The 24,616-nt window shown below is 39.9% G+C and overlaps 1 protein-coding gene across 3 annotated transcripts in view; it reads right to left on the reverse strand.

Annotated features, from left to right (window-relative positions):
• The window catches only part of UBN2 (ubinuclein 2), an 80,123-nt gene that overhangs the window by 37,427 nt on the left and 18,080 nt on the right, over positions 1-24,616 (reverse strand). For 2 of the 3 annotated variants that reach the window (XM_013990786.2, XM_003360116.5), the window contains exons 3-7: positions 18,679-18,780; positions 12,011-12,148; positions 11,148-11,251; positions 7,570-8,059; positions 2,872-2,942 (exon numbers count right to left, since the gene is read on the reverse strand). In XM_013990786.2, coding sequence (XP_013846240.2) covers positions 2,872-2,942; positions 7,570-8,059; positions 11,148-11,251; positions 12,011-12,148; positions 18,679-18,780 — 905 coding nt within the window. The remainder of the gene's footprint in view (positions 1-2,871; positions 2,943-7,569; positions 8,060-11,147; positions 11,252-12,010; positions 12,149-18,678; positions 18,781-24,616) is intronic. The other variant, XM_021079092.1, reaches the window with a different exon arrangement.

Below are 24,616 nucleotides of genomic sequence, written 5' to 3' on the forward strand. Positions count from 1 at the left end.
CTCAGAACTGAATACAACTGTCCTATTCTGAATATAACTGAATCACGTTGCTGTATAGCAGAAATTAACACAACATTGTAAATCAACTATACTTCAATTAAAAAAAAAACAACAAGGGGTTCCTGTCGTGGTGCAGCAGAAACAAATCCAACTAGGAACCATGAGGTTCAATGCCTGGCTCACTCAGTGGGTTAAGGGTCCGGCGTTGCCGTGAGTTGTGGTGTAGGTCACAGATGCGGCTTGGATCTGGCATTGCTGTGGCTGTGGTGCAGGCCGACAACTGTAGCTCCGATTAGACCCCTAGCCTGGGGACCTCCATATGCCATGGGTACAGCCCTAAAAAGACAAGACAAAAACAAAATAAAACAAACAAAAAAACAGTGGTTTCAAAAGAGGGGGTAACTCAGAAACAGGAAGTGCTGACTTCCCTACTTCTAAGGCAATAATATTAGGTAAAAATTAGAGAAATGTATTTACCCTGTATTGCTCTATTCCAAATACATACAAATTCCTATCTGAGAGCTGTATATTTTAAAAACACATCCCTCACACATGCACTTTCAATTTTTTCCCCTAGGAGTTCCTATCTATTAGTATATGGGGATGACTAAAATACACCTGAATAAATTCATGGTAACGACCACTCCATATGATCAAGTACCATGTGCACTTTGAAGAGCAACTCAGTCTAGAGAAATAAAGGATGTCTGTTCAGGAGAGGGGAAGAAAAGACGGCGGGGGGCTTAAGAAAGTGACTAAAAGGGAAAAATTTCGGAGTTCCCGTTGTGGCTCAGTGGTTGATGAATCCAACTAGGAACCATGAGGTTGCAGGTTCGATTCCTGGCCTTGCTCAGTGGGTTAAGGATCCGGCGTTGCCGTGAGCTGTGGTGTAGGTCGCAGACAGTGCTCGGATCCTGTGTTGCTGTGGCTGTGGCATAAATTGCAGCTGTACCTTCGATTAGACCCTTAGCCTGGGAACCACCATATGCTGCGGGAGCGGCCCTAGAAATGGCAAAAACACACACACACACAAAATAAATAAAAAAATAAAAGGGAAAAATTTCAACTATGAACACTAGGGCTTATACAATTAGAGGCACATTCTCTGTGAAATAAAAAGTAGATGGGCTCCAAAAAACTAGAGGATTTGTTTTAGGACAGACATGGGCGGGATTAACAGAGACGCCTACTATATTTGAGATATTATGTCCCAAGGATGATTTTTTTTTTTGCCTTTTCTAGGGCCGCTCCCGAGGCACATGGAGGTTCCGAGGCTAGGGGTCCAATCGGAGCTGCAGCCGCCGGGCTACGCCAGAGCCACAGCAATGCAGGATCTGAGCTGCGTCTGCAACCTACACCACAGCTCATGGCAAAGCCGGATCCTTAACCCACTGAGCAAGGCCAGGGACTGAACCCGCACCCTCATGGTTCCCAGTCGGATTCGTTAACCACTGAGCCACAACGGGAACTCCCCAAGGATGATCTTTTGATTCTCTCTCAAGTGATAACAAGTTGTCTCCTTACAGAAGAGTAAAATAAAAAAGGACTGTCTCTGTCACAGGAAAAAGACCTGATCTGCTAAACTTAGGGCTCTTAAGTAAAAAGAAAATGAAGAGCTAGTCAGATGCTTGATTTTGGTATCTGGGACAGCTCTGATGAGTTAACAGCTACACAGTCAAATTCGGAGTACACAAGGGAGCCGGGTAAAAGGAGGTGGCACAGACTGCAAGCACTCCATGCATTTCCAGACTGATTGACAGAACCAATCTGAAAACTCCCAGCTAAAATAAAGAATAGGAACAAGAAACTCCTCTGTCTCCATACCAGCAGCATACTAGGTTATACGTTTCATGAGTCCACAGGAACGAAAAAGATTTTTTTTAACTGCTCCAGGAGAATGAGAGATTGTGTTAATTAAAATAGTTATCAAAACCAATAAGCCAATCCATCCTTTATACCTCGTGAGAAACTATCTCCACTATATATTTTAAAAACCGGCATCATAGTACTGGAAACATTTCCATGTCTCTTTGTTGGTGATGCTACTGAACCACCAAAAGTAGGCAGACGTTATTTTCATCAGAGAGGAATCTGCTGCTTTCCTGAGACCACTTCTTTTTTGCCCAGTTCTGCCTGCAGTCAATTACATACTCAATTTCTAGAACAAGGTCAAAATTTATAAGCTAACAGGTTTATAAGTACAGCTTATTTGACCACAATCTTAGAACCTACAACTTCATTAATAACCAACTCTGGCTAAGGGTAAAAATTATCACTAATTTAAATATGATTTATATCTTACATCAGCCTTCACCCTCTCCTTTCTAATCTAACATCCATCTTCTCCACTCTGCCTCCCTCCTACCCTGCAATGATGATTCTTCATTAAACCATTCTTTCCATTTGGCTATGAATGTTTATAATGTGACAAAAAAGAAATGCATTTTTTGGGGGGCTGTGTCCAAAACATGTGGAAGTTCCCAGCCGGAGATGGAACTCGTGTCACGGCAGCAACCCAAGTCACTGCAGTGACAACACTGGATCCTTAACGCACTGTGCCACAAGGGAACTTCCAAAAATGCAGTGAAGTCTAGGATAATATTCAAACTATACAGTGGTCATGTGCTCTGACAGTTTTAATACTGGAAGCTTTGATTATCGTAAGGGGTCTGGAGAACCAACGTATGCAGAGCATAATTTTGCTAAGAAACAAATGTTAAGAACACATGCTGCGAGGCCAGAAGGGAAGAGCTAATGCGTGAGACTAGCCAACCAGTTGGCCTCTGTATCTCAAAAGCCTACTATATTTTTTAATTTCTAAGGTTTACATAATTTTTAAGGTTTTTTTAATCAAAGAAGAAAATTACTTACTCCAGAAGAATATTATTCATATCCTGTGTAAAGAATTTTTTCCTTCCTTCTTCATCAAAAAGTTTGGCAGCCTAGAGAAACACAAGATTGTCAATATGACTCTCAGTACACACATTATTTGCATCCATATCTACTTATTACAGAATAAGCTCCTTGCGGGTGGGGCTATGGTTTACTTCACTTTGTATCCTAGCTTAGTACCTGGCACGAGTAAGCAATTAAAGAATGATAAAACAAAATTTAGCATACAAAACATTCCTTCCTGTTAGGTCTGTATTGAACCTTGTTGAATCTTCCTAAATTAAAAAAATTACACATATAAGAATTTTTAGTGCTACAGATGTCTTGTGTATTTTTGAGAATCTGTAAAGTTTGTTTAGTAATTTTTTTTTTTTTTTTTTTTTTTTTGCTTTTTAGGGGCGCACCCGCAGCACATCAAAGTTCCTGGGTTAGAGGTCGAATTGGAGCTGCAGCTGCCAGCCTAAGCCACAGCCATGCCAGGTCCTTAACCAATGAGGGGGTCCAGGAATCATAGCCACATCTTCACGGATACTAATCAAGTTCATAACTCACTGAGTCACAACAGGAACTCCTGTTTATTAATTCTTGCTGTGATCTCCAAGGTAATAGAAAGCGGATGTCTCACTTTCTATAAGATAGTATTGTCTAACCGTGAGTCTCACAGTCTATCTATTACATTTATTATCATGTTTAATCCTCATGCCAGCCAAAGATATTGGCATTATAGCTCCCATTTTACTAACAAATAAATCCTATAGCAGTTACATGATATGGCACCAAATTGCACAGCTAGAAAGTGGTGGATGCCGCCTGACCTCAGAGCAGAAGCTTTATAACTTCAACTGTGCCACCCTGTACAAAGATACTTGGCTTGCTGCAGCCAGCCTTGGTTCAGCCATACACTGACTCTCTCAATAGGTAGACTGACAATTTTACACTGTTTCACAACTTCCCATGACGTAAAAAGAAGAGGAAAATTTCCCATGACGTAAAAAGAAGATGTGACTCAGTGCTTTTTAGAAAGGATGAAGAGTGGTTATGTGGAGGAAGCAGAAACAGAGGAAGAAAGACAGAAAAACTAAACTTCACAAAAGAGAATCAAAAGAAGTCAAGAGGTTAAATAATGGAAGAAATTACAAAGTGAAAGAAGAGCAACAAGAAGAAAGTCCTGGAGTTCCCGTCGTGGCGCAGTGGTTAACAAATCCGACTAGGAACCATGAGGTTGCGGGTTCGATCCCTGCTCTTGCTCAGTGGGTTAAGGATCTGACGTTGCCGTGAGCTGTGGTGTAGGTTGCAGACTCAGCTCGGATCCCGTGTTGCTGTGGCTGTGGTGTAGGCCGGCAGCTACAGCTCTGATTAGACCCCTAGCCTGGGAACCTCCATATGCCGTGGGAGTGGCCCAAGAAATGGCAAAAAAAAAAAAAGAAAGTCCTTATCAGACAAACATGAGCATTTTAAGCCAAGGATGAATCCTCATTTCTTGATTTAAAAAAATACCATCTCACAGAATTCACAGATACATTAGCAAATGAAATGAATATTCTAATTGATAATTTCCTACTAAGAGGTTAGGAAATAGTTGGTTTAATCCTGGCACAGCTACTACAGAAAGAGATGAGTTTTTAGTATAAGAGCTATCACAGTGCCTTATAAGACTAAAACACTCACTACTAATCAATTTTGGTCATTAAGTGAGAATGAATGGCATATAACACAGTGGACAGAGTACAAGCTATAGAGCTTGATGGTCCTGCCTTTAAATCTTGACTTTGCATCAAAGCTCAGCCACTTAAAAATTATGTGGCCTTGGGCACTTCCCTTAACCTTTTGAATCTTAGTGTCCTCATCTATTAAATGGAAGAATACCACCTCACATGACTGTCGGAGGATTAGATTTCACAGTTAACACATCATTAGGGCACTATCTCCTGAATGCTAAGCGGTGTCTCGTGACGTTGCAGGTCCCAGTAGCACTGCACTCAATAAACAGTATAGGTTTTTGCTAAATAAATAACTATGAATTACATCCTGAAAAACCTGGATTTTATTCCTAACACTCTTTAATGTAAAACATAAAAGAATCTAAAGACTTTAGGGATGGGGCAACACGAGACAGCAAAAAGCATGTCCTTTGAAATCAGGGGAACCTCTAAGGTTAAATTTGGGCTCCCCCACTTAGTAGTTGTGTGGACAGACCAAGCTATTTAACCTACCTCAACTTAAGTTTCGTTTCTTTTCTTTTTTTTGTCTTTTTAAGGCCATACCTGCGGCATATGGAAGTTCCCAGGCTAGGGGTCTAATCTGAGCTGTAGCCACTAGCCTACACCACGGCCACAGCGATGCCAGATCTGAGCCGCGTCTGTGACCTGCACCACAGCTCGTGGCAATGCCAGATCCTTAACCCACTGAGTGAGGCCAGGGACCGAATCTTCATCCTCATGGTTACTAGCCAGATTCATTTCTGCTGAGCCATGAAGGGAATTCCAGTTTCTTAACCATAAAAGGAAATAAAACCTACACTTCATATATAGAGTGGTTAGGAAGATTAAATTAAAAACTATTTAATAAATAAGATGATTGTACACTTTTCAAAAAATAGCAAAGGAATGAAAAACAAAGGAGGAGGAGGGAGCAATAAAAGAGAATAAAAGAAAATGACAGAATAAAGATGAATTATATCATTACAACAACGGCAGGTAACCGAAAATCATTTGTTAAAAGAAAAAAGATGCAGATGAGGTCAATAAACGAATTTATACTTATATGTTGTCTATAAGAGAAAGAGCTAAAATAAAGGAACTCAGAAAGATTTAAGGTAAATGACGGGAAAAGCTATTCCATGCAAAAACAAAGAGAAAGGAGTCTACAGTTGAATTTGAGATGAAAAGTATTAACAGCACAGAAAGGGTCACTTTCAGATGATAAACATCACAACAGAAACTGAGCCATCAGGAATCTCATACGGGGCCAACAAACAACACAGCAGAGAAATAAACAAAGTGAAAACTAGGGTAAATACAAGTTATAACCTAAGAAACACTGGCAGTGAGATACTTGAACACAATTTTCTAAGTCCTGAACTAACAAAGCACCTTAAAATAAGTAAAAATATAAGAGAATTAATAAGCCACAACCCCAGAAGAAATGCTAAAGAACAAGAAATAGAAAAAAGAATAAAACTGATAAATAGAATCCATGAGTCAATTGTTGGAAAAATAAGATAAAGTTCTTACTCAGATATCTAAAATTTAGAAAGAGTTGAGAAAATACAACACTGGATGATTAATAAATTTAAAATGTGATTTAAATAGATTACTATATCCCTAGGAGAAAGACACAAGTTATAAAATAGTCCATACATTATACTTCTATTAATAATTATTTTTAATAATATATTTGCAAATGCATGGATTAAAACCCAGAAAAATAAGTAATTTAAGAGTGATTATTTCTCCTGGGGGTGGGGAATGTCTGATTATGTGAGATCTTTTGCTAAGAATAAAATACATTTTGTACTGAGTGTACAACTTCTGTAATCTGGACAAAAAAGAGGACTAAAATAAGACATGGATTCAGATAAATATGCCGAAATAATTTTTTTAAAGGGCCTTTTAGGGGTTCCCGCTGTGGTACAAGGGGATCAGTGGTGGCTTGAGAGTGCTGGGACGCAGGTTAGATCCCCAGTCGGGCAGAGTGGGTTAAGGATCCAGTGTTGCCACAGCTGCGTCTTAGGTCATGCCTTTGGCTTGGATCTGATCCCTGGCCCAGGAACTCCATATGCCTCGGAAAGGCCCCCCACCCCCAAAAAAAGGCATTTTAGGCTAGGTTTAGAACATTTTAAGTCAAAATAATATCTCCCTGAGATTAAAAGGAGAAATGTAATGACATACCCGGATCTGCAGCTAGTTAAACGAACTGCAGATTAGGAATCCAAGTCAATTGGGAGAGGAATCCACTGTGACATGCTAAAACTCAACTCTTAAAAGCTTGTCCCTGGAGCTCCCTTTGTGGCTCAGTGGTTAATGAATCTGACTAGGATCCACGAGGATATAGGTTCGATCCCTGGCTTCACTCAGTGGGTTAAGGATCTGGCTTTGCGGTGAGCTTGTGGTGTAGGTTGGCAGCTGTAGCTCCAACTGGACCCCTAGCCTGGGAACCTCCATATGCTATGGCTGTGGCCCTAAAAAGAAAAAAAGAAAAAAAAAAAGCTTGTCCTAGTGAGAACACAATGCATGCTTACTGCTGATTAACTGGAAAGGACTAGCTGGTAAAATCAACTGTAGAAAAACTAATTGTCAGCTGTGAACTTGGATCAAGTTCAAGTACACTTCTGCAATGTCACTATTTGCTCCTTCCCTCCATATGCCTTCCCTCCATATGCCTTTACATTACTATGTAAGCCAATAAAAAGTGTACTTACGAAATGCATGCAGAAAAAATATTTACAAGATGAAGTGAGATAATGAAGCAATCAACATAGCCATATTATAACTACAGTTACATAATATGTACATATTCTATACAAAAGACAAAGCCTATGCATATAGTCAATACTTAAAAGGAAATACAGAAGGTAATTTATAAGGGAGTTAGGATTATCAGTTATTTTGTTTAAAATGAGCATTTATTGCTACGTTTGTGCAGCAAATAAAAAAGCAAGAGAATTATCCAACTTACTACACGGAGGTCTTCAATACGTTTTTCAAGAAGGACAGGTAGACCCTCTGGGAGTGTAGGTACCACCTTGGGCATAACCTGAGAGGCATAGGTTGGCTGGGTGGTATTTCCATTCTCTCCCCCTGATTCAGAGAGGGGGCTACCGTTAGAAGCAGCATCCAGTAATCTGTCAAAGTCGAAATCATCTAGCATCTCGAGGGCATTCTGAGCTTCCTGAAATAGTTCATGTTCATTTGTGCTAACAAAAATGGGGAGGTCTGGACCAGCACTATTCAGACTGAGTTCCGAGACATCATTTCCCAGTGCTGCAGCAGCAGAGGGAGCTTTATTCAGAGAGGAAGTCGATAACGTCACTGGGACTTTAGGGTTAGACTCCTTCTTTAACGCATCCTTCTCCTTTTGAAATTTTCGTATCATGGCAGCTAGAGAAAGAGAATCTTTATAACGTTTCTTCTTTTTTTCTGATTTGTGTGAATTTAGAGCCACAACTCTGTGAAGAAAAGAGCGAGCAGTTAGGCTACGTATGATTTTAAAGATTAAAAACCCCACATAAATAGATGGGGCGCAGAATTAATCCTTTGACAGGTGAGAAAACAAATTTGTTACTAACTTACACTTGTACAATGCATCTTCATTGTCACTTATAACAGGTCAATAGAGTGAAGAAAATGAAAGGAATAAAGTCAAGAGAAATAAATAAAACTGAATAGAGCTCTGGTTTATTAAAGCATATGAAGTTAAAACTTACTACTCTTTTTGGAATGTTCATTCTTTAGCATATCTATAAAGCAGTCACCTGAAGAACTAACAAAGGGAAGAAATGCACTTTTGCTGAAAACAGAGTTGATATACAACCAGAGAGGCCTAAATAGTACACCTTCCTACTGGTACCCCAGGTAGCTCATGCTAACTGCCAAAGAAATGCAAAATCCTCTGTGTCGATCTAGAAGCCTTCATTCATCACCATGCCATCTAGCCAGACCCCATTCTTTTTTTTTTGGGGGGGGGGTCCTTTTTTAGGGCCGCACCCATGGCACATGGAGGTTCCCAGGCTAGGGGCTGAATTGGAGCTGTAGCTGCCAGCCTATGCCACAGCCACAGCAACGTGGGATCTGAGCCACCTCTGCGACCTACACCACTTACGGCAATGCTGGATCCTTAACCCACTGAGCAAGGCCAGGGATTGAACCCGCATCCTCATGGATACCAGTCAGATGCATTAACCACTAAGCCACGATGGGACCTCCTAGCCAGACTCTACTCCATCTCCTACCTTCTCATCATTTTTGACTTTCATTCTAGGAATAGCCTACTGAGGCTATCTGATAGATTCGTATAATTTTCAAAGACAACTTTCTGTCTATGGGGACTATGAGGAAAGGGTTGTCTCAGTTTAGCCATTGCTTTCTCTAAAAGTCTTTTCTAAATTCTACAGTTTATACGCTTCTATGTGTACTACAGAACCTACAAGATTTTTAGTGTCTTGAAGGTAGGCCTGTGTTTCATTTACTGTTATACATCCAAAATGCAGACAGTGTCTGATATACAGTAAGCACTCAGTAAGTATCCACTGAATGAATGTTATAAATTCGAGAAAATGATAAATTCTATAAAAGGCATTAATTACTTACAGTCTTTGTTTTTGAAGTGTACTGACAAAGAATGAACATTTTTAAAGCACCCATTAGGAGGAGTTCCCATTGTGGCTGAGCGGTAACAAACCCAACTAGTAGTATCCAGGAGGACACAAGTTTGATTACTGGCCTCGCTCACTGGGTTAAGGATCCGGTTTTGCCATGAGCTGTGGTACAGGTTGCAGACGTGGCTCAGAGCTGGCATTGCTGTGGCTGTAGCTCTGATTCAACCCCTAGCCTGGGAACTTCCACATGCCATAGGTGTGGTCCCCCCCAAAACAAAAACAAAAACAAAAACAAAAAACAAACAAAAACAAAACAAAACAAAACAAAACAAAACCATTAGTAGTATTTTCTTTTCTTTTTTTTTATGGCTGTGCCTCAGCATGTGAAAATTCCCGGGCCAGGGATCAAACCCATGCCATAGCAGTGACCCAAGCCACACCAGTGACAATACCAGATCTTTAAATCACTAGGGAACTCCATTCATATCTTTTTATCTTTGTAATTTCTGAATGACTCTTAAGTCATTAAGGGGTCACTATAATCTCATGTTTTTAGCACAAAATTCAGATGCACCTCTGCTGCTACGGAGGGGAGGAAAATACACACTTTTACAAGCTTCTGTCCCTTGGTTCTACCAAAAAAAGCCATAGAGAAATAGGGGAAATTGGTAGTTTTATAACTACAAAGAACAAACTCCTTATTCTTATGACTTTTGAGAAATTCTATTTGACATTTATTTATTCATTTATTTATTCTCTTTATGGCCACACCTGCAACATGCTGAAGTTCCCCGGCTGGGGGCTGAATCAGAGCTGCAGCAGCTGGCCTATGCTGCAGCTTGCAGATACGCCAGATCTTTAAACTGCTGGGCAAGGCCAAAGATCGACCCAACATCCTCATGGAGACAATACTGGATTCTTAACCCACTGAACCACAATGGGAACTCCTTCTACTTGACTTTTAGAGGCAGTGTTATTACCTAAATAAATAAGCATTAAGAATAGCTAAGGAGTTCCCATTGTGGCGCAGTGATTAATGAATCCGACTAGGAAACATGAGGTTGCGGGCTTGATCCCTGGCCTTGCTCAGTGGGTTAAGGATCCGGCGTTGCCGTGAGCTGTGGTGCAGGTTGCAGATGTAGCTCGGATCTGGCGTTGCTGTGGCTGTGGTGTAGGCCAGTGGCATAGGCCCGTGGCTACAGCTCCGATTGGACCCCTAGCCTGGGAACCTCCATATGCCACAGGAAGCGGTCCTGTAAAAGGCAAAAAGCCAAAAAAAAAAAAAAAAAAAAAAAAAAAAGAATAGCTAAATAGGCATTGCCACTGTGGTGCAGTGGGTAAAGAATCCTACTGCAGCCGCATAGGCAGCTGCAGAGGTGTAGGTCCGATCCCTGGCCCAGAGCAGTAGGTTAAAGGATTGGCATTGCATAGCTGTGGTGAAGGTCAGATGAATCTGTGCTCTGGGAACTTTCATATGCCACAGATGCAGCCATTAAAAAAAAAAAAAAGCTAAATAAAATCAATGATTTCCTTAAAAATACTGAAACAACCATAAATTGTTTATACAGAGACTACTACCAACTCTCTTCCCTAGGCATCTAAGCTTAGTTTTAGCACAAAATGATTAAGACAACTTGTTCAATGTTTATATGATCTTTCCAAATTGGCTGTTAGTAAAACATTGTAATGAGCAAAATACTTAACAAAGCAAATTTGTAAATCTGATGTAAAACACCTGGGGTCTCTAAGATGACTTCTACTTATTAATAAATACAATATTATTAAAATAAAAGTTAACAGGTCACTAAGGTTTAGAAATACTATATTAAATTAGACCCAGCTAAGCTAAATTAATTGATGCTAAATATAACTTTCTAAAAGGAGAGCCTGTCATGCTCTGACGCTAATTCCCTTATGATGTCTAATTTTACATACATACCCCAGTTGTTTGGGTACTTTTTTCCTTGGCTTCTTCTCCTTTTCCCCTTCCTCTTTCCGCTTGCGCTTCTTCATCTCAATATCATCTTCTTTTATTTTGGGAATCTACAAAGTGATAAAATGCAGCACTTACCTAAGTATTATTGCTTTACCCTCTGATGTTATCAATCCAGTATTCAGCACAAGTGTTTTTTCTCAAATTTCAGGGTGCGTTAGGATTGCTTCTTAAGAATGCAGATCCTTTGGGTCCATGAGAACTCCCACCCCTAGTTTTGTTTAGTTATCTGAGGTAAAGTCTTTCAATCTACTTTTTTCTTAATGGCTGAAGCCATGGTATATGGAGGGTCCCAGGCCAAGGACTAAATCTGAGCAGCAGAGGCCGGGTCTTTTAACCCACTGCACTAAGCCGGGGATTTAACCTGTGCCTCTGCAGCGACCTGAGCCACTGCAGTTAGATTCTTAACCCACTGTGGCATAGCAGGTACTCCTAATCCACTTTTTAAATAAACATTTTGGTGATTCTGGTACAAGTATGTCTTTGGCTCACACTTCGAGAAACAATTATCTGAAGACATTCTACTCAGTTCCGAAATACAGTACATAGATTCTATAAAATTTCTTTACATTTCAGTAAAAGTAATGGCTATCAACAGTCACTATATAACAGAAATTATAATTCTATTGCGATGTAAATATAAATTTCCCCATACCTACAAAATTTTATTTTAAAGCAGGAGATTAACTAGAAATCCATTAAACATGGTTAGCATCCTTACAGTCACAGCTGTAAAGCACAAGTAAAATTCACAATATATCCATTTAAATGAATCTTCTCATTGCCGCTGTGATGTCGGATAAACTCACTTTGGGTGGCTTGTGCTTCTGGCTGTCTGTGAGATCTTCTTCTTCAGTGTCTGAAGCTTGGCGAAACTGGAGAGTGCCGGTGTTGATGTAAAAGCCTCCGTATTTTGTTGTTAGAGACGCAGGAACTAATTCGTCATACTAGATTGAAAAAAAAAAAAAGCGTTTCAGGCATTTCCTCCTATCATTAAGTATGTAAATATGACAAAGGAATTTACCCATCATGTCAGCATTTGCCTTAAATCTTAACTATTTTAACTGCAATGAGAATCTTTGTGAAGAAATTTAGAAAAAGTTAATACCTGGAACAGAAATGACCTCTTATCATTCAGTATTCAGAAAGGAATATGGAAGCAAATTCTAAATATATCATCTGCTGAGAAAAATTTAAGGACCACTGCTATTCTTAATGACAAACGATTTTGATGAGAAACTGAAACATATTAAAACAAATAAGTGAATGTCCAGACAATGAATAAACTTCATTTCTTACCCTACTGGTATACAATTTTATTCATAAAGAGATTGTAAAAAATAAAGGTATTTCTTCTGCTCTAAGCTTTTATCTAATTTTTTTTTTTTTTTGTCTTTTTTTAGGGCCGCACCTGTGGCACATGGAAGTTCCCAGGCCTGTGGTACAATTGGAGCTGTAGCCACTGGCCTACACCACCACCACAGCAATGAGGGATCTGAAGAGCTGTGTCCACAACCTACACCACAGCTCACAGCAACGCTGGATCCTTAACCCACTGAGCAAGGACAGGGATCAAACCCACGTCCTCATGGATGCTAGTTGGGTGCATGAACTGTTGAGCCATGGCAGGAACAACTATGTAATTTTTTTTTTTTAATTTCTTAATGAGATCTTACTATGTAGGCTGTTTGGTAAATTGTTCAATAACATTAACAATGTATTTGGAAATTTTTCTATTACAGAATATACATCTACATCATTCATTTTAGTGGCTATATTGTATTCTATGGTATGGATGTTTCATTATGCATTAATCATTAACCTTATGTTGGCTATTTAGGTTACCACGTTTTTGCTATGATAAACAATACTGAAATGACCACCTTATAACCTTATCGATGTGCACAAGTGTGTTCAGTATTTTAAAAAAAATCCTAAAATTTGAACTTCTGGGTTTAAAAGGTTAAAGCTTTAAAATTTAAACTTCTGATTTTATTTTATTTTATTAATTAATTAATTTTTTAAAATTTTGTATTACTCAAATGAATTTATCACATCTGTAGTTGCATAATGATCATAACAATCTGATTTCACAGGATTTCCATCCCACAGCTCAGGCACATCCCCCCACCCCCAAACTGTCTCCTCCAGAGATCATAAGTTTTTCAATGTTTGTGAGTCAGCACCTGTTCTGCAAAGAAGTTCAGTCTGTCCTTTTTTCAGATTCCACATGTCAGTGAGAGCATTGGATGCTGGTGTCTCATTGTATGGCTGACTTCACTTAGCATGATAACTATGTAATATTTTTTAAACATATAAAAGAAAAATTGCACACGTATGTTTTAAAAGGAAGTAGAAAAAGAACTGCCTGGCTCAGTAAGCATACACTGAGGGAGGAACCTTAACGACCAGATACTTTGCCTGCACAAGAGACTCAAGCTGTCTAGATCAGACTGAAGATCTGGCCTAAAATAACACTGTAGGCTGATGTCCTCTAAGCCTTGATTTTAAGGTTTATCATTATCTCACCTAATGAAGATAAGCAAAAACAACCATCCAATGGAAGGCCAATCTTAACCAAATGAAGGTGTTCAGAGTGGGCGAGACAAAAGGAACCACTTATTTAATAGAAGCAAGCAAGACACCTGCTACCTGGAGTTCCCCAGAAGTGTACTTAAGGGTTCTCTATATATTCTATACTTAGTCTATAAGAAAGTCAGATTTGCAAGGAAAATTCTTTGCCACGAGCAAGGAATATACAGAACACACTAGTTACTCTAAGAATATTAAGGCTAAAGTACAAAAGTTGTGATTTTATTTACTTATTCACTTTATTTTATGGCTGCGCCTGTGGCATATGGAAGTTCCTGAACCAGGGATTGAATCCAAGCTACAGCTGCAATCTATGCCAGAGCTGCGGCAACACCAGATCCTTTAACCCACTGTGCCAGGCCAGGGATTGAATGAACATCTCTGCAGCGACCTGAGCTGCTGCAGTCAGATTGTGAAGCCACTGTGCCACAGTGGGAACTCCCGAAAGCTGTGATTTTTAACTTGTATGTTTTTAAATTACATGGAAAATGGAAAAGGAAAGAATGAACATTTTAATCACATTGAATCAAAAAGGAATGAAGTGAGAAAAAGAAAAAAGGAATGAACTCCTTTCTTGTTGCTCCACTTGATGGGCTACTACGGAGGCCTGGAGGTAGTAAGACCTTAAGAAAGGATCCAGTACTATCTGTAAGTAAAGGAGTGATGTGAATCAATGATTAAAAGTGAAAAGATTGGAGTAATTATCTTGAAAATATGTAACTGCACTAAGATAAACTTGTACTTTTTGCTTACATGGATGTGCACACTGCATTATAATTTGTAATGCTTCTTCATATAAATTGTTTCATTTGGTCCAGGAGGGCAATGTTTATCATTTTTATAAGTGAAAACCAAATTCAGAGAAGTTAAGAGCCTGGCCAGAGTAATGCTATTAGTTTATGGCAGTCACTGACTATCTCTCAGCCCTTTCACTATACTGAGCAGCACCTCGTGGGGGAAACACAGTCCTCGCCAGGTTACCAGGCAGTGTGGACGTGCTCACTGTCTCCCTTGTGCAGTGTCCTGCTGAGCTCGCCTGAGCAGAACGCTTTTCAGGAGGGCAAACTCCTTATGCATATTTAATTTTGCCCTTTAAGTACAATGTATTAAGAGGCAATAGAATATTGAACCTGATCATCAGATTTATTAGATCCTCTGCCAGCAAGACCTATTGTGACCAAAAGCAAATCAGTTTTTATCATCAATATCTTGGTGAAACTAAACAATAGTTTCCAGTTGTGAAACCAGAACAATACTACTTACTTCACAAAGTTCTAGTGCAATTTAAAAGATAACCGAAATATAAGTGTTGGAGTTCCCACTATGGCTCAGTGGAAACCAACCTGACTAGTATCCATGAGGATGAGGGCTCGACCCTTGGCCCCTCACTCAGTGGGTTAAGGATCCCGTGTTGCTGTGAGCTGTGGTACAGAAGGGCAGCTGCAGCTCTCCTTCAACCCCTAACCTGGGAACTTCCACAGTGTGGCCCTAAAAAGAAAAAATAAGTAAAATAAAATAAAATAAAAGTGTTACTCATGCTTGGTATCATCATTTCTTAATAATAAAGAAAAACATTTTCTTTCAGTGTTTAAAAACTTGGCAGCACAAGTGCTATAATAAAAATAATCTTCAAAAGCATTTACTTTCAGGTGTTTATAGTAATAAGTAGTACACAATTCTGAAAATTAATTAGAACCAGATTATTTTCACCCTCTGTCAAATAATACACAAACAATGAAAGCCTGCTGGCAATACGATCAATGAAAAAACAGAGAATTACTTTGTTGAGTCATTAATTGCTTTGTTTCTAAATTATTTTATAATAAGAACCAAATAATCTGTTAAGAATAATGATACAAAATTTTTATTATTATTTGTCTTTTTAGCGCCGCATCTGTGGCACATGGAAGTTCCCAGGCTAGCAGTGAATTGGAGCTGTAGCTGCCAGCCTACACCATAGCAATAGTAATGCCAAGCCGAGTCTGTGACCTACACTGCAGCTCATGGCAACGCCGGATCCTTAACCCACTGAGTGAGGCCAGGGACTGAACCCACGCTCTCCTGGATACTAGTTGGGTTGGTAACCGCTGAGTCACAAAGGGAACTCCCAAAATTATTTCACAAGTCAATAAACACTTGCGTTTTGGCTCAATTTCCTCTTATAAAACAGGGACCTAACTTATCCTATAAACATCAATAACTGTGTAACTTACATAGCTTATACCGACAAAACTCATCCTTATTTATTAAAGCAGTGGCCTTCAAATTTTCTTCACCACACCCTAAGTAGAAAATATACTACACATCAAAACCCAATGCACACGTACGTACACATAACAAAAACTGCATAACGCGCCAGGGGTTTACTGTAACAGCAGCTCCCATTCCAGTCTATTTCACTTTCTTTAAAACGCTGGCCGGTCTCTAAACTGATACACAATCCAATTATGGGTTGCAAAAATCAGTTCGAAAAGCACTTTATTCAGATATCCTGAATGCTACAAAGGAAAATATCAAAAATGCTGTTTATGAAAGGCTACACTGTATATGATGCCAACTATATGACATTCTGGAAAAGGCAAAACTATGGAGACAATCAAAAGATTAATGGTTGCCAGGTGATAGGGAGGGATGAAAAGGCAGATTTTTTTAGGGCAGTGAAAATATTCTATACGATAATATAATGGCAGATACAGATACACGGCATTATTACATATTTGTCAAAATATTACATATTTGTCAACACCAAGAGCAGACCCTAAGTAAACTGTGGACTTTGGGTGATGATGTGTCAATGGAGGTTCTTCAACTATTAACTAGCACACATTCTGGTTGGGGAATGCTGATAACGGGGGAGGCTGTGAGGGCAGGGAGCATATGGAAATCTCTGTACCTTCCACTCAGTTTTGCTGTAAACCTAAAACTGCTCTAAAATAATTAAACATTAATTTTTAAAACATATCTTTATGTAAGCCTGCAAACATGCAATGTCCATTTATATATGGCCGAGTCTTGGGTTATTTATTTATTTTTAGCAATTTTCAAATAGGCAACACGCTATTATGGGTGATAGTCACCATGCTGCACCGTACATTCCCAGGACTTGTTTTATTTTACAACCAGAAGTCTGTAGCTTTTGACCCCTTCACTTTTTTTTGTCTTTTATCTTTTTAGGGATGTACCCACAGCATATGGAGGTTCACAGGCCAGGGTCAAATAGGAGCTATAGCCACTGGCCTACCCTACAGCCCCAGCAATGCCAGATCCGAGCCGCATCTGTGACCTACACCACAGCTCATGGCAATGCCAGATCCTTAACTCTTGGGTTATTTAGAATTCGAAATCTACTTAACGCTAGTACTTAGGCTTTACAGTGTATCATTTTCTTGATTCTCAGAGTATGTAAATCTGCTCGGCAACCCAGTCATAACAGAGAAAATGGGGTGACGCTAAAACAAAAGACTTAAAAGACTTGCTCCTGGCCCACACCAAGTCAGAAATCAAGTGAGGTCTAGAATCTACGGCTTTTGATTTGAACTTCAAATCAAGGTCAAGGAGTTCCCGTCGTGGTGCAGTGGTTAACAAACCCGACTAGGAACCATGAGGTTGTGGGTTCGATCCCTGGCCTCGCTCAGTGGGTTAAGGATCCAGCGTTGTCGTAAGCTGTGGTGTAGGTTGCAGACGTGGCTCGGGTCCTGCTTTTGCTGTGGCTGTGACGTAGGCCGGTGGCTACAGCTCCGACTGGATCCCTAGCCTGGGAGCCTCCATATGCTGTGGGTGCAGCCCTAGAAAAGACAAAAAAAAAAAAAAGAAAAAAAAAATATATATAAATATCAAATCAACGTCAAGACTCTTGAAAACATTCCTACAAAAAGGCTGCCCACCTTTTTGGTAACAGGAAGTCCTCTCTACTCCAAAGGGCATTGCAAACATTGTACTCTACAGACTAGGCTGTCAGGTATGGTAAACCAGTTTATGTCCGGGCACCAAAATAACACAGGCATATGACAAGGTATCCCATACGCCTCACGCTGGAAGTCCTTATCACTCTCCTACCGCTGTATGCCTTGTCATCATCTACACAACCAAACACTGCAGTAATAGGAAAAAAGGCACTGACGTGTAGGTAGTACAACGGCCACCTCAGTGTCACTTTCTGTATATCCTAAGCAGTCACTGCACCACTCGAGAGGATATCGTGATCCCAGGGTTCAGTCTCTCTAGTGCACTGAGAAGAACCTAAGGACATATCCCTTACCAACCCTTAACAGGACATGCCCTTATTTACTTGCTGTGTGACCAATGCCCTGCTGTGATCAATGCCCTGCTGTACGTTTCAAATGCTCGCCTGAATTCCTCTTCCTTTTGTAAGAGAAAGAGCATTTCAAGGAAAAAGCTGTAGGGCTTAAAAGAGACTGTGATAAAGGCTGGCATTCAGTTACTGCCACTGTAGTAAGGCGTGGCAGCAATAAAAATATTAAATGCCTTTTAAAGATATCTGCCAGATTAATCCAGTAGCTCCTATGTTCAAGATCGAATGGTTCTTACGTGGAAGTCCTTTTAAAATACACCTGCCCAAGTTTGGTCATATAGACAAAAATTCAAGATATAAATTCTCTTTGATCAATAAATTCCACTGCTAGAAATGTTTCCTACACATACATTTGTATTCTATACTTATCTTACATACATATTTACTCAAGCACTCAAAGATAAATGTACACAGATGCTTAATTATTTGCAAGCACATAAAATTGGAAACAATTTGGTTGTACATCAATAGGGGATTAGTTAGTAAAGACATTTACTGAAATATGTTGTTACTTTATCCTTGAATTCTATCCCAAATAAAGAATTGTTGCTATATTAAAGATATATTACTCACAGCCTCTGAGTTATCAATAAATGGATCTGTTTCATCATAGCCAAAGCCTATATCAATTAAATCTTGTAGCCGATCCTTCCGGTGTTTACGGGGCTTCCCACCCTGCAAAGAACATACATGTTAGACTGATTCAGTACTCATGCTGTTTCCATTAAAAAAAAAAATCTGTTGGAAGAATTTCCAAATGATTTCTACAGCTAACGCCCCTCAGGAGGCTCAATTAAGTCCCTGCACATGTCAAACATAAACTGTGCTTAGGGACTTGCTCCCAAAGAGTACAGCGTAACAAGGAGGGGACAGAAGAACTTTGCCGTGAAAATCCTTGCCAGTGTAACCCGGCCAGGTGATCAAGGTCCACATGGACAGTGCTAAGTCATGTCGACAGCATGCACCCTTTTTTTTTCGGTCTTTTTAGGGCCATACCCAAGGCACATGGAAGTTCCAAGGCCAGGGGTCGAATCAGAGCTGCAGCTGGTGGTCTACACTACAGCCACAGCAACACAGGATCCCCAACCCACTGAGAGAGGCCATGGACTGAACCCACATCCTCATGGATCCTAGTCGGCTTGGTTACCGCCGAGCCATGTCAGGAACCCGGACAGCATGTACTCTCGACATAATGCGATACAGATGGCACTTTACTTTGTGGTCTTCCTCTCAAGAGCCTATAACCTCAGTTATACTTTAACTGAGAAACACAGCAGACAAACGAAACTAAGGGACATGTTACAAATAAGGAGTCATTTTTACACTCAGAGACACATAAAACTCAGTACCAAAACTCAAACCAGCGTTCCCACTGTCAACCATCTCCACCCTCTCTTGACATTTCCATTTTACTTATTCTATTTTTCTGCCTTAACACTTCATTATTAACTAAAATTTAAAAGGTTGGAGTTGCCAGGGTAGCACAACAGAATCAGCTGTGTCTTGGGAGCACTGGGACCAGTGGGTTAAGGATATGGCATTGCTGCAGTTGCAGCTGCAGCTTTGGTTGCAACTGCAGCTGTGATCTGATTCCAGATATGGAGCAATTCAGGAGTTCCCGTTGTGGCTCAGCAGTAATGAACCCGACTAGTATCCATGAGGATGTGGATTCGATTCCTGGCCTTGCTCAGTGGGTCAAGGATCTGGTGTTGCTGGGGCTCTGGTGTAGGCTGGCAGCTATAGTGGTGATTTGACCCCTGGCCTGGGAACCTCCATATGCCACAAGTGCAGCCCTATAAAGGAAAGGAAAAGAAAAAGCCAGACACAAAAGAAATACGAGATTCCATTTATAGGAAACTCTAGTAAAAAACATAAAAAAACAAAACCCTACAGAAACAGAAAATAGATCAGAGGGACCAGGGGCCAGGACTGGAGGGCAAAGGATTATCTGTAGAGAGGTAAAAAGGAATTTTACGGGGTGATAAAATTGTTCTATGTTATGAGTATGGTAGTGGCTACAGGATTCTGTACATTGGTCAAAATTCACCAAATTGTACACTTAAAATGAATGACTTGCATTTATTTAAATTATACTTAAATAACGCCGATTCATGTGTGTGTGTGTGTGTGTCTGTCTGTCTGTCTGTCTGTCTGTGTGTGTCTGTGTGTCTTTTTAGGGCCACACCCATGGCCTATGGAGGTTCCCCAGCTAGGGGTCCAATTGGAGCTGTAGCTGCTGGCCTACACCACAGCCACACTGTGCTGTATCCAAGCTGTGTCTGCGACCTACACCACAGCTCACGGCAACGCCGGATCCTTAACCCACTGAGCAAGGCCAGGGGTCGAACCCACAACCTCATGGTTCCTAGTCGGAATTCGTTAACCACTGAGCCACGATGGGAACTCCATATAATGCTGATTTTTAAAAACGCTTCATTATTTCTGCTTCAACTCTCTCTCCCCACGAGCCTTTGTTCATATGGTTACTCACATCTAAAGTTTCCTCTCCATTCTAAGCACCACTGCTTATAATTCTATTCATTGTTTCACACTTAAATGTAATGAATGCCTTAATTAGCTTTTCCATCCCCATACTGATCCTCAATTCATCCTGCATGATATCATCTAGTATTTTTAAAACATCATTTCATATCATTCCCTTGTTCAAAATGCTTCAGAAGCATCCTACCCATTAATACCTAAATCCGAAACTCTTAATATGGCATTAAGTAAATGTCTTCTATGTTGGCTCCAACTACCTTTCCAACTTTAACTTTTCCAACTTGACCACTCTGATTCACTCTGTTTATCCACCCGCTGTCCTCCGAAACACACTTGCTTATCTTTTCTCATGCTTTCCCCTTATTTGGAATCTTACTCATCTCTGGATTCTCCCACCCTTCAAAGCTCAGCCCAAAATTTAAACCTTTTCTCCTAGATGTTCTCGACTCAAAACCACAATGATCTTTTCTGTTCTCTTGTTTTTTTGTCTAGGCAAAACTAGCTGTCTAGAAAAGATTTACCTAGGGAAAACTAGAAAAACAAAAAGGTTCTATTTTTTAAAATGAGCACAATCAGACATATGGAGACACCCAAATAAGTTTTGCCTAATTAGAGATTTAGGAACATTTAAGACTAGCCAAGGCTACCAGTCGTTACCACAAGAAACGAGAGCTGTTGTGAACAATTCTGAGTCCGTAATCTAATATATTCAGTAAAATGGTTAAGTAAGTAAATGTGACTTTTATCAATGATAGTAAACAACATAGCTAATACTTTGCTTAAGTATAACAGTATTAATCTGATTAAAATGCCTCTCAAAAAAGATCTTATAAATATATTTATGAAACATATAAATTATAGCATCATAACAATGACAAAGGTATAAATTATATATACTATGATGTATCTATTCAACATTAACAACCATTTTAAAATGTGGTAGAATATTTAATAACACAGAAGGCAACAAAAGCAGTTTACCAAATGTTATGTATATCTAGGTCAGGCTATTCAGAGAAAAGGTGGTATTACTGTTCACTACGCATTTGAAAGTGTTCAGCCTACCTGGTAATCATGGAGACAACCTTAAAATAACGAGACACCGGGAATTCCCTTGTGGCCTGGCAGCTGGGGATCTGGTGTTGTCACTGCTGTGGCTCTGGTTCAATCCCTGGCCTGGGAACTTCCACACACCATGGGGGCAGCCAAAAAAACCCATGAAAACCAAAATGATATTGCTTTTTAAACTATCACACAAACAGAAGGATCCCATTTAAGAAAAACACAACAGTATATGTCTAAATACATATATAGAGAGAGAATGCTCAAAGAATTATAACAAGTGGATAACCATGGCTATTACTTATGTGGAAGGGATATAACTGGAGGCAATGTTGAAGGAAGACTTCGGCTTAATATGTATATTTGAATTTGTTTTTTATAACTGGAATGTATACATGTATTACTCAGGTGATTTAAAAAGTTCAAGAGGACATATGCAAGATCACACACATTTTTAAAAGCCCTAAAAGGATACACAGCAAGCTATTAATAGTGGCTCTGTGTGGCAGTGGGCTTGGAGATGATGTAGGTAACCTTTCTTTTCTTCTCTTTGTTGGTCTGTACTTATATATTCTTCTGCAGTGAATGAATCTTTGAAATATGTAAATGCTTACATACACACAGATCTCTGGGGTGAGAAACTCGGTGACTAGCTCTGAGAAGGGAACTGGGTTAGCAAGAGTCAGGGGCAGGAGATTTACTTTTCATCATGTTATCTTTTGTATCTTTCAAATTTTTATTAAGTACATGTATTATCCATTCAAGGAATTTTATTTTCTTAGGTTTGGACCACCAAATGTTCAATACCATTCAGTGTTTGACTCCTTATGTGGTTCTGCTTCTCGGGCCCACTATGGGGAAAGAGTTTTAGATAAACTGATGTGACAAATCCACGCCTGAGTGGTTCTTTCTCAAATCCCTCTCTAATAGCTAGGGCTAGTCTTCGCACTACCAATTACTGGCTTCCTGCCAAAGCATTACTGGCAGCACATCCAAGTTCTCTCCTTCATCGCAGAGGCCAACACTACCATTTTCTGGCCTCAGTTGGCTCTTCTTCACCTTCTGCCCTTACTGGAAAATCTCCCTCCAGACTACCTTCCGTCCTACCACCTTTTTTCTGTTCTCCACCTTACAATTCTCTAGCTCTCCAATGATGCTGAAATTCAGTATCATGAAAACGCCATAAACCAGAGTCAAACTTCTAACAGTTGCTTAAAAGGCACACACCAGTTAATTTACAAATATCAAAATTTCACCTAAAGGAACTCAAGATAGATTGGTGAAGGACTGTATTATTGTGTCTTCCCTACTAGGCCTCTTTTAAGTTGTTCTCTTTTCCAGCAGGTGTAGCAAGAACACACTCGGGGAGTTCCCCACTGCGGCGCAGTGTGTTAAGAATCCGACTGCTGCAGCTCAGGTTGCTACGGAGGTGCGGGTTCCATCCCTGGCCCAGCACAGTAGGTTAAAAGGATCTGGTGTTGCCACAGCTGTGGCAGAGGTCCCAGCTGTGGCTCACATTCAATCCCTGGCCCTGGGAACTTCCATATGCCATGGATGCAACCATAAAACAAAATTTAAAAAAAAGAAAAGAAAAAAGGAATACAATTTATAGTAGCATCAAAACCTTACTTGATAAATTATCTGACTTCTGCAGTTGATGTTACAGTTTACACAATAAATGCATCTTATAAAAATACAGAATAAAACCCCTGAATGTTGCTACCTATAACATGAAGATATCCCTTTACATCTATTCCCCTAGGGAGCTAGTTCACATACGATGACTCAGAAGAGATGGCTTACTGCATCATTAGTACCTGCTTAACCTGATAATCAGTGTTTCAAGCCAATGCAGTCCGATTACGCTCTAACATTAAAATGGAAAACAAATAGTGTTCTTAGTACAGGACCCCCTACTTCCTCCAGGTAATAAGAAACTTAACTAATAATCAACATTCACTGGTCACCCATGGAAGACAGAGAATGCATGACTGCTAAAAATTCAGTCTTACAAGTGAAAAGAAAGTATCCGCTGGTCCCAAAGCTGCCCCATTTGTTCCAGCCCTGCCACAACTTTATCTTCTACCACTACTGATTTCCTTAACCTACCAACAGTAAAGGGTAGATATTTCAGTCGGTGGAAGAAAGCCAAGAGGTGACTTAACAGCACAGAAATAGTATACGCAGATTGCTAAAATCACCACTTATGGATACAGAACCTTCCTCCCAAGTAACCTAAAACTGCTGATTCTCAATTGTTCCTAAGGGATTTAAGGAAGTTGAAGAGTTTTTATTTAGCTCAAAGAGGCCGAGGACTTAAAAGGGCATGTCATGGCAAGCAATTACAACTGGTAACTGCAATAAAGAAACTAGTATTTCCTTGCTCTTTAAAAACCACACCCCTCAGATTGCTTCAAAAGATTATCTTAATGTTTTTATTGTATATGTAGTACCACACTATTATTGGTCAGTAGAACTTCAATACACTGACATTTCTGATTTGTAAGTAGAATCTATTTTTGCAGGGTTTTTTTTTCTTTTTTTAGGGCCGCACTTGCGGCATATGGACGTTCCCAGGCCAGGGGTCCAGTCGGAGCTTCAGCTGCAAGCCTATGCCACAGCCACAGCAATGTAGGATCCAAGCCACGTCAGGGACCTACACCACAGCTCAGGGCAATGCCAGATCCTTAACCCACTGAGCAAAGCCAAGAATCAAACCTGCATCCTCATGGATACTAGTTGGGTTCTTAACCTGCTGACCCATCATGGGAACTCTATTTTGTAATTAATAAGTGTGCTCAAATTGCTTTAGCCAAATCCTTACCAAGTTGATCCTTAGGAACCAGACCCACGATAAGGCCAAAACAAATAGAGGAAAAATAGCCCAGTAAGTTCTCAAGGAAGCTCCACTGCCTCAGCAAGTGTGGATGATCATCCAATAACATGA

This window comes from Sus scrofa, chromosome 18 (genome assembly GCF_000003025.6).
Source record: "Sus scrofa isolate TJ Tabasco breed Duroc chromosome 18, Sscrofa11.1, whole genome shotgun sequence".
NCBI lineage: Eukaryota > Metazoa > Chordata > Mammalia > Artiodactyla > Suidae > Sus > Sus scrofa.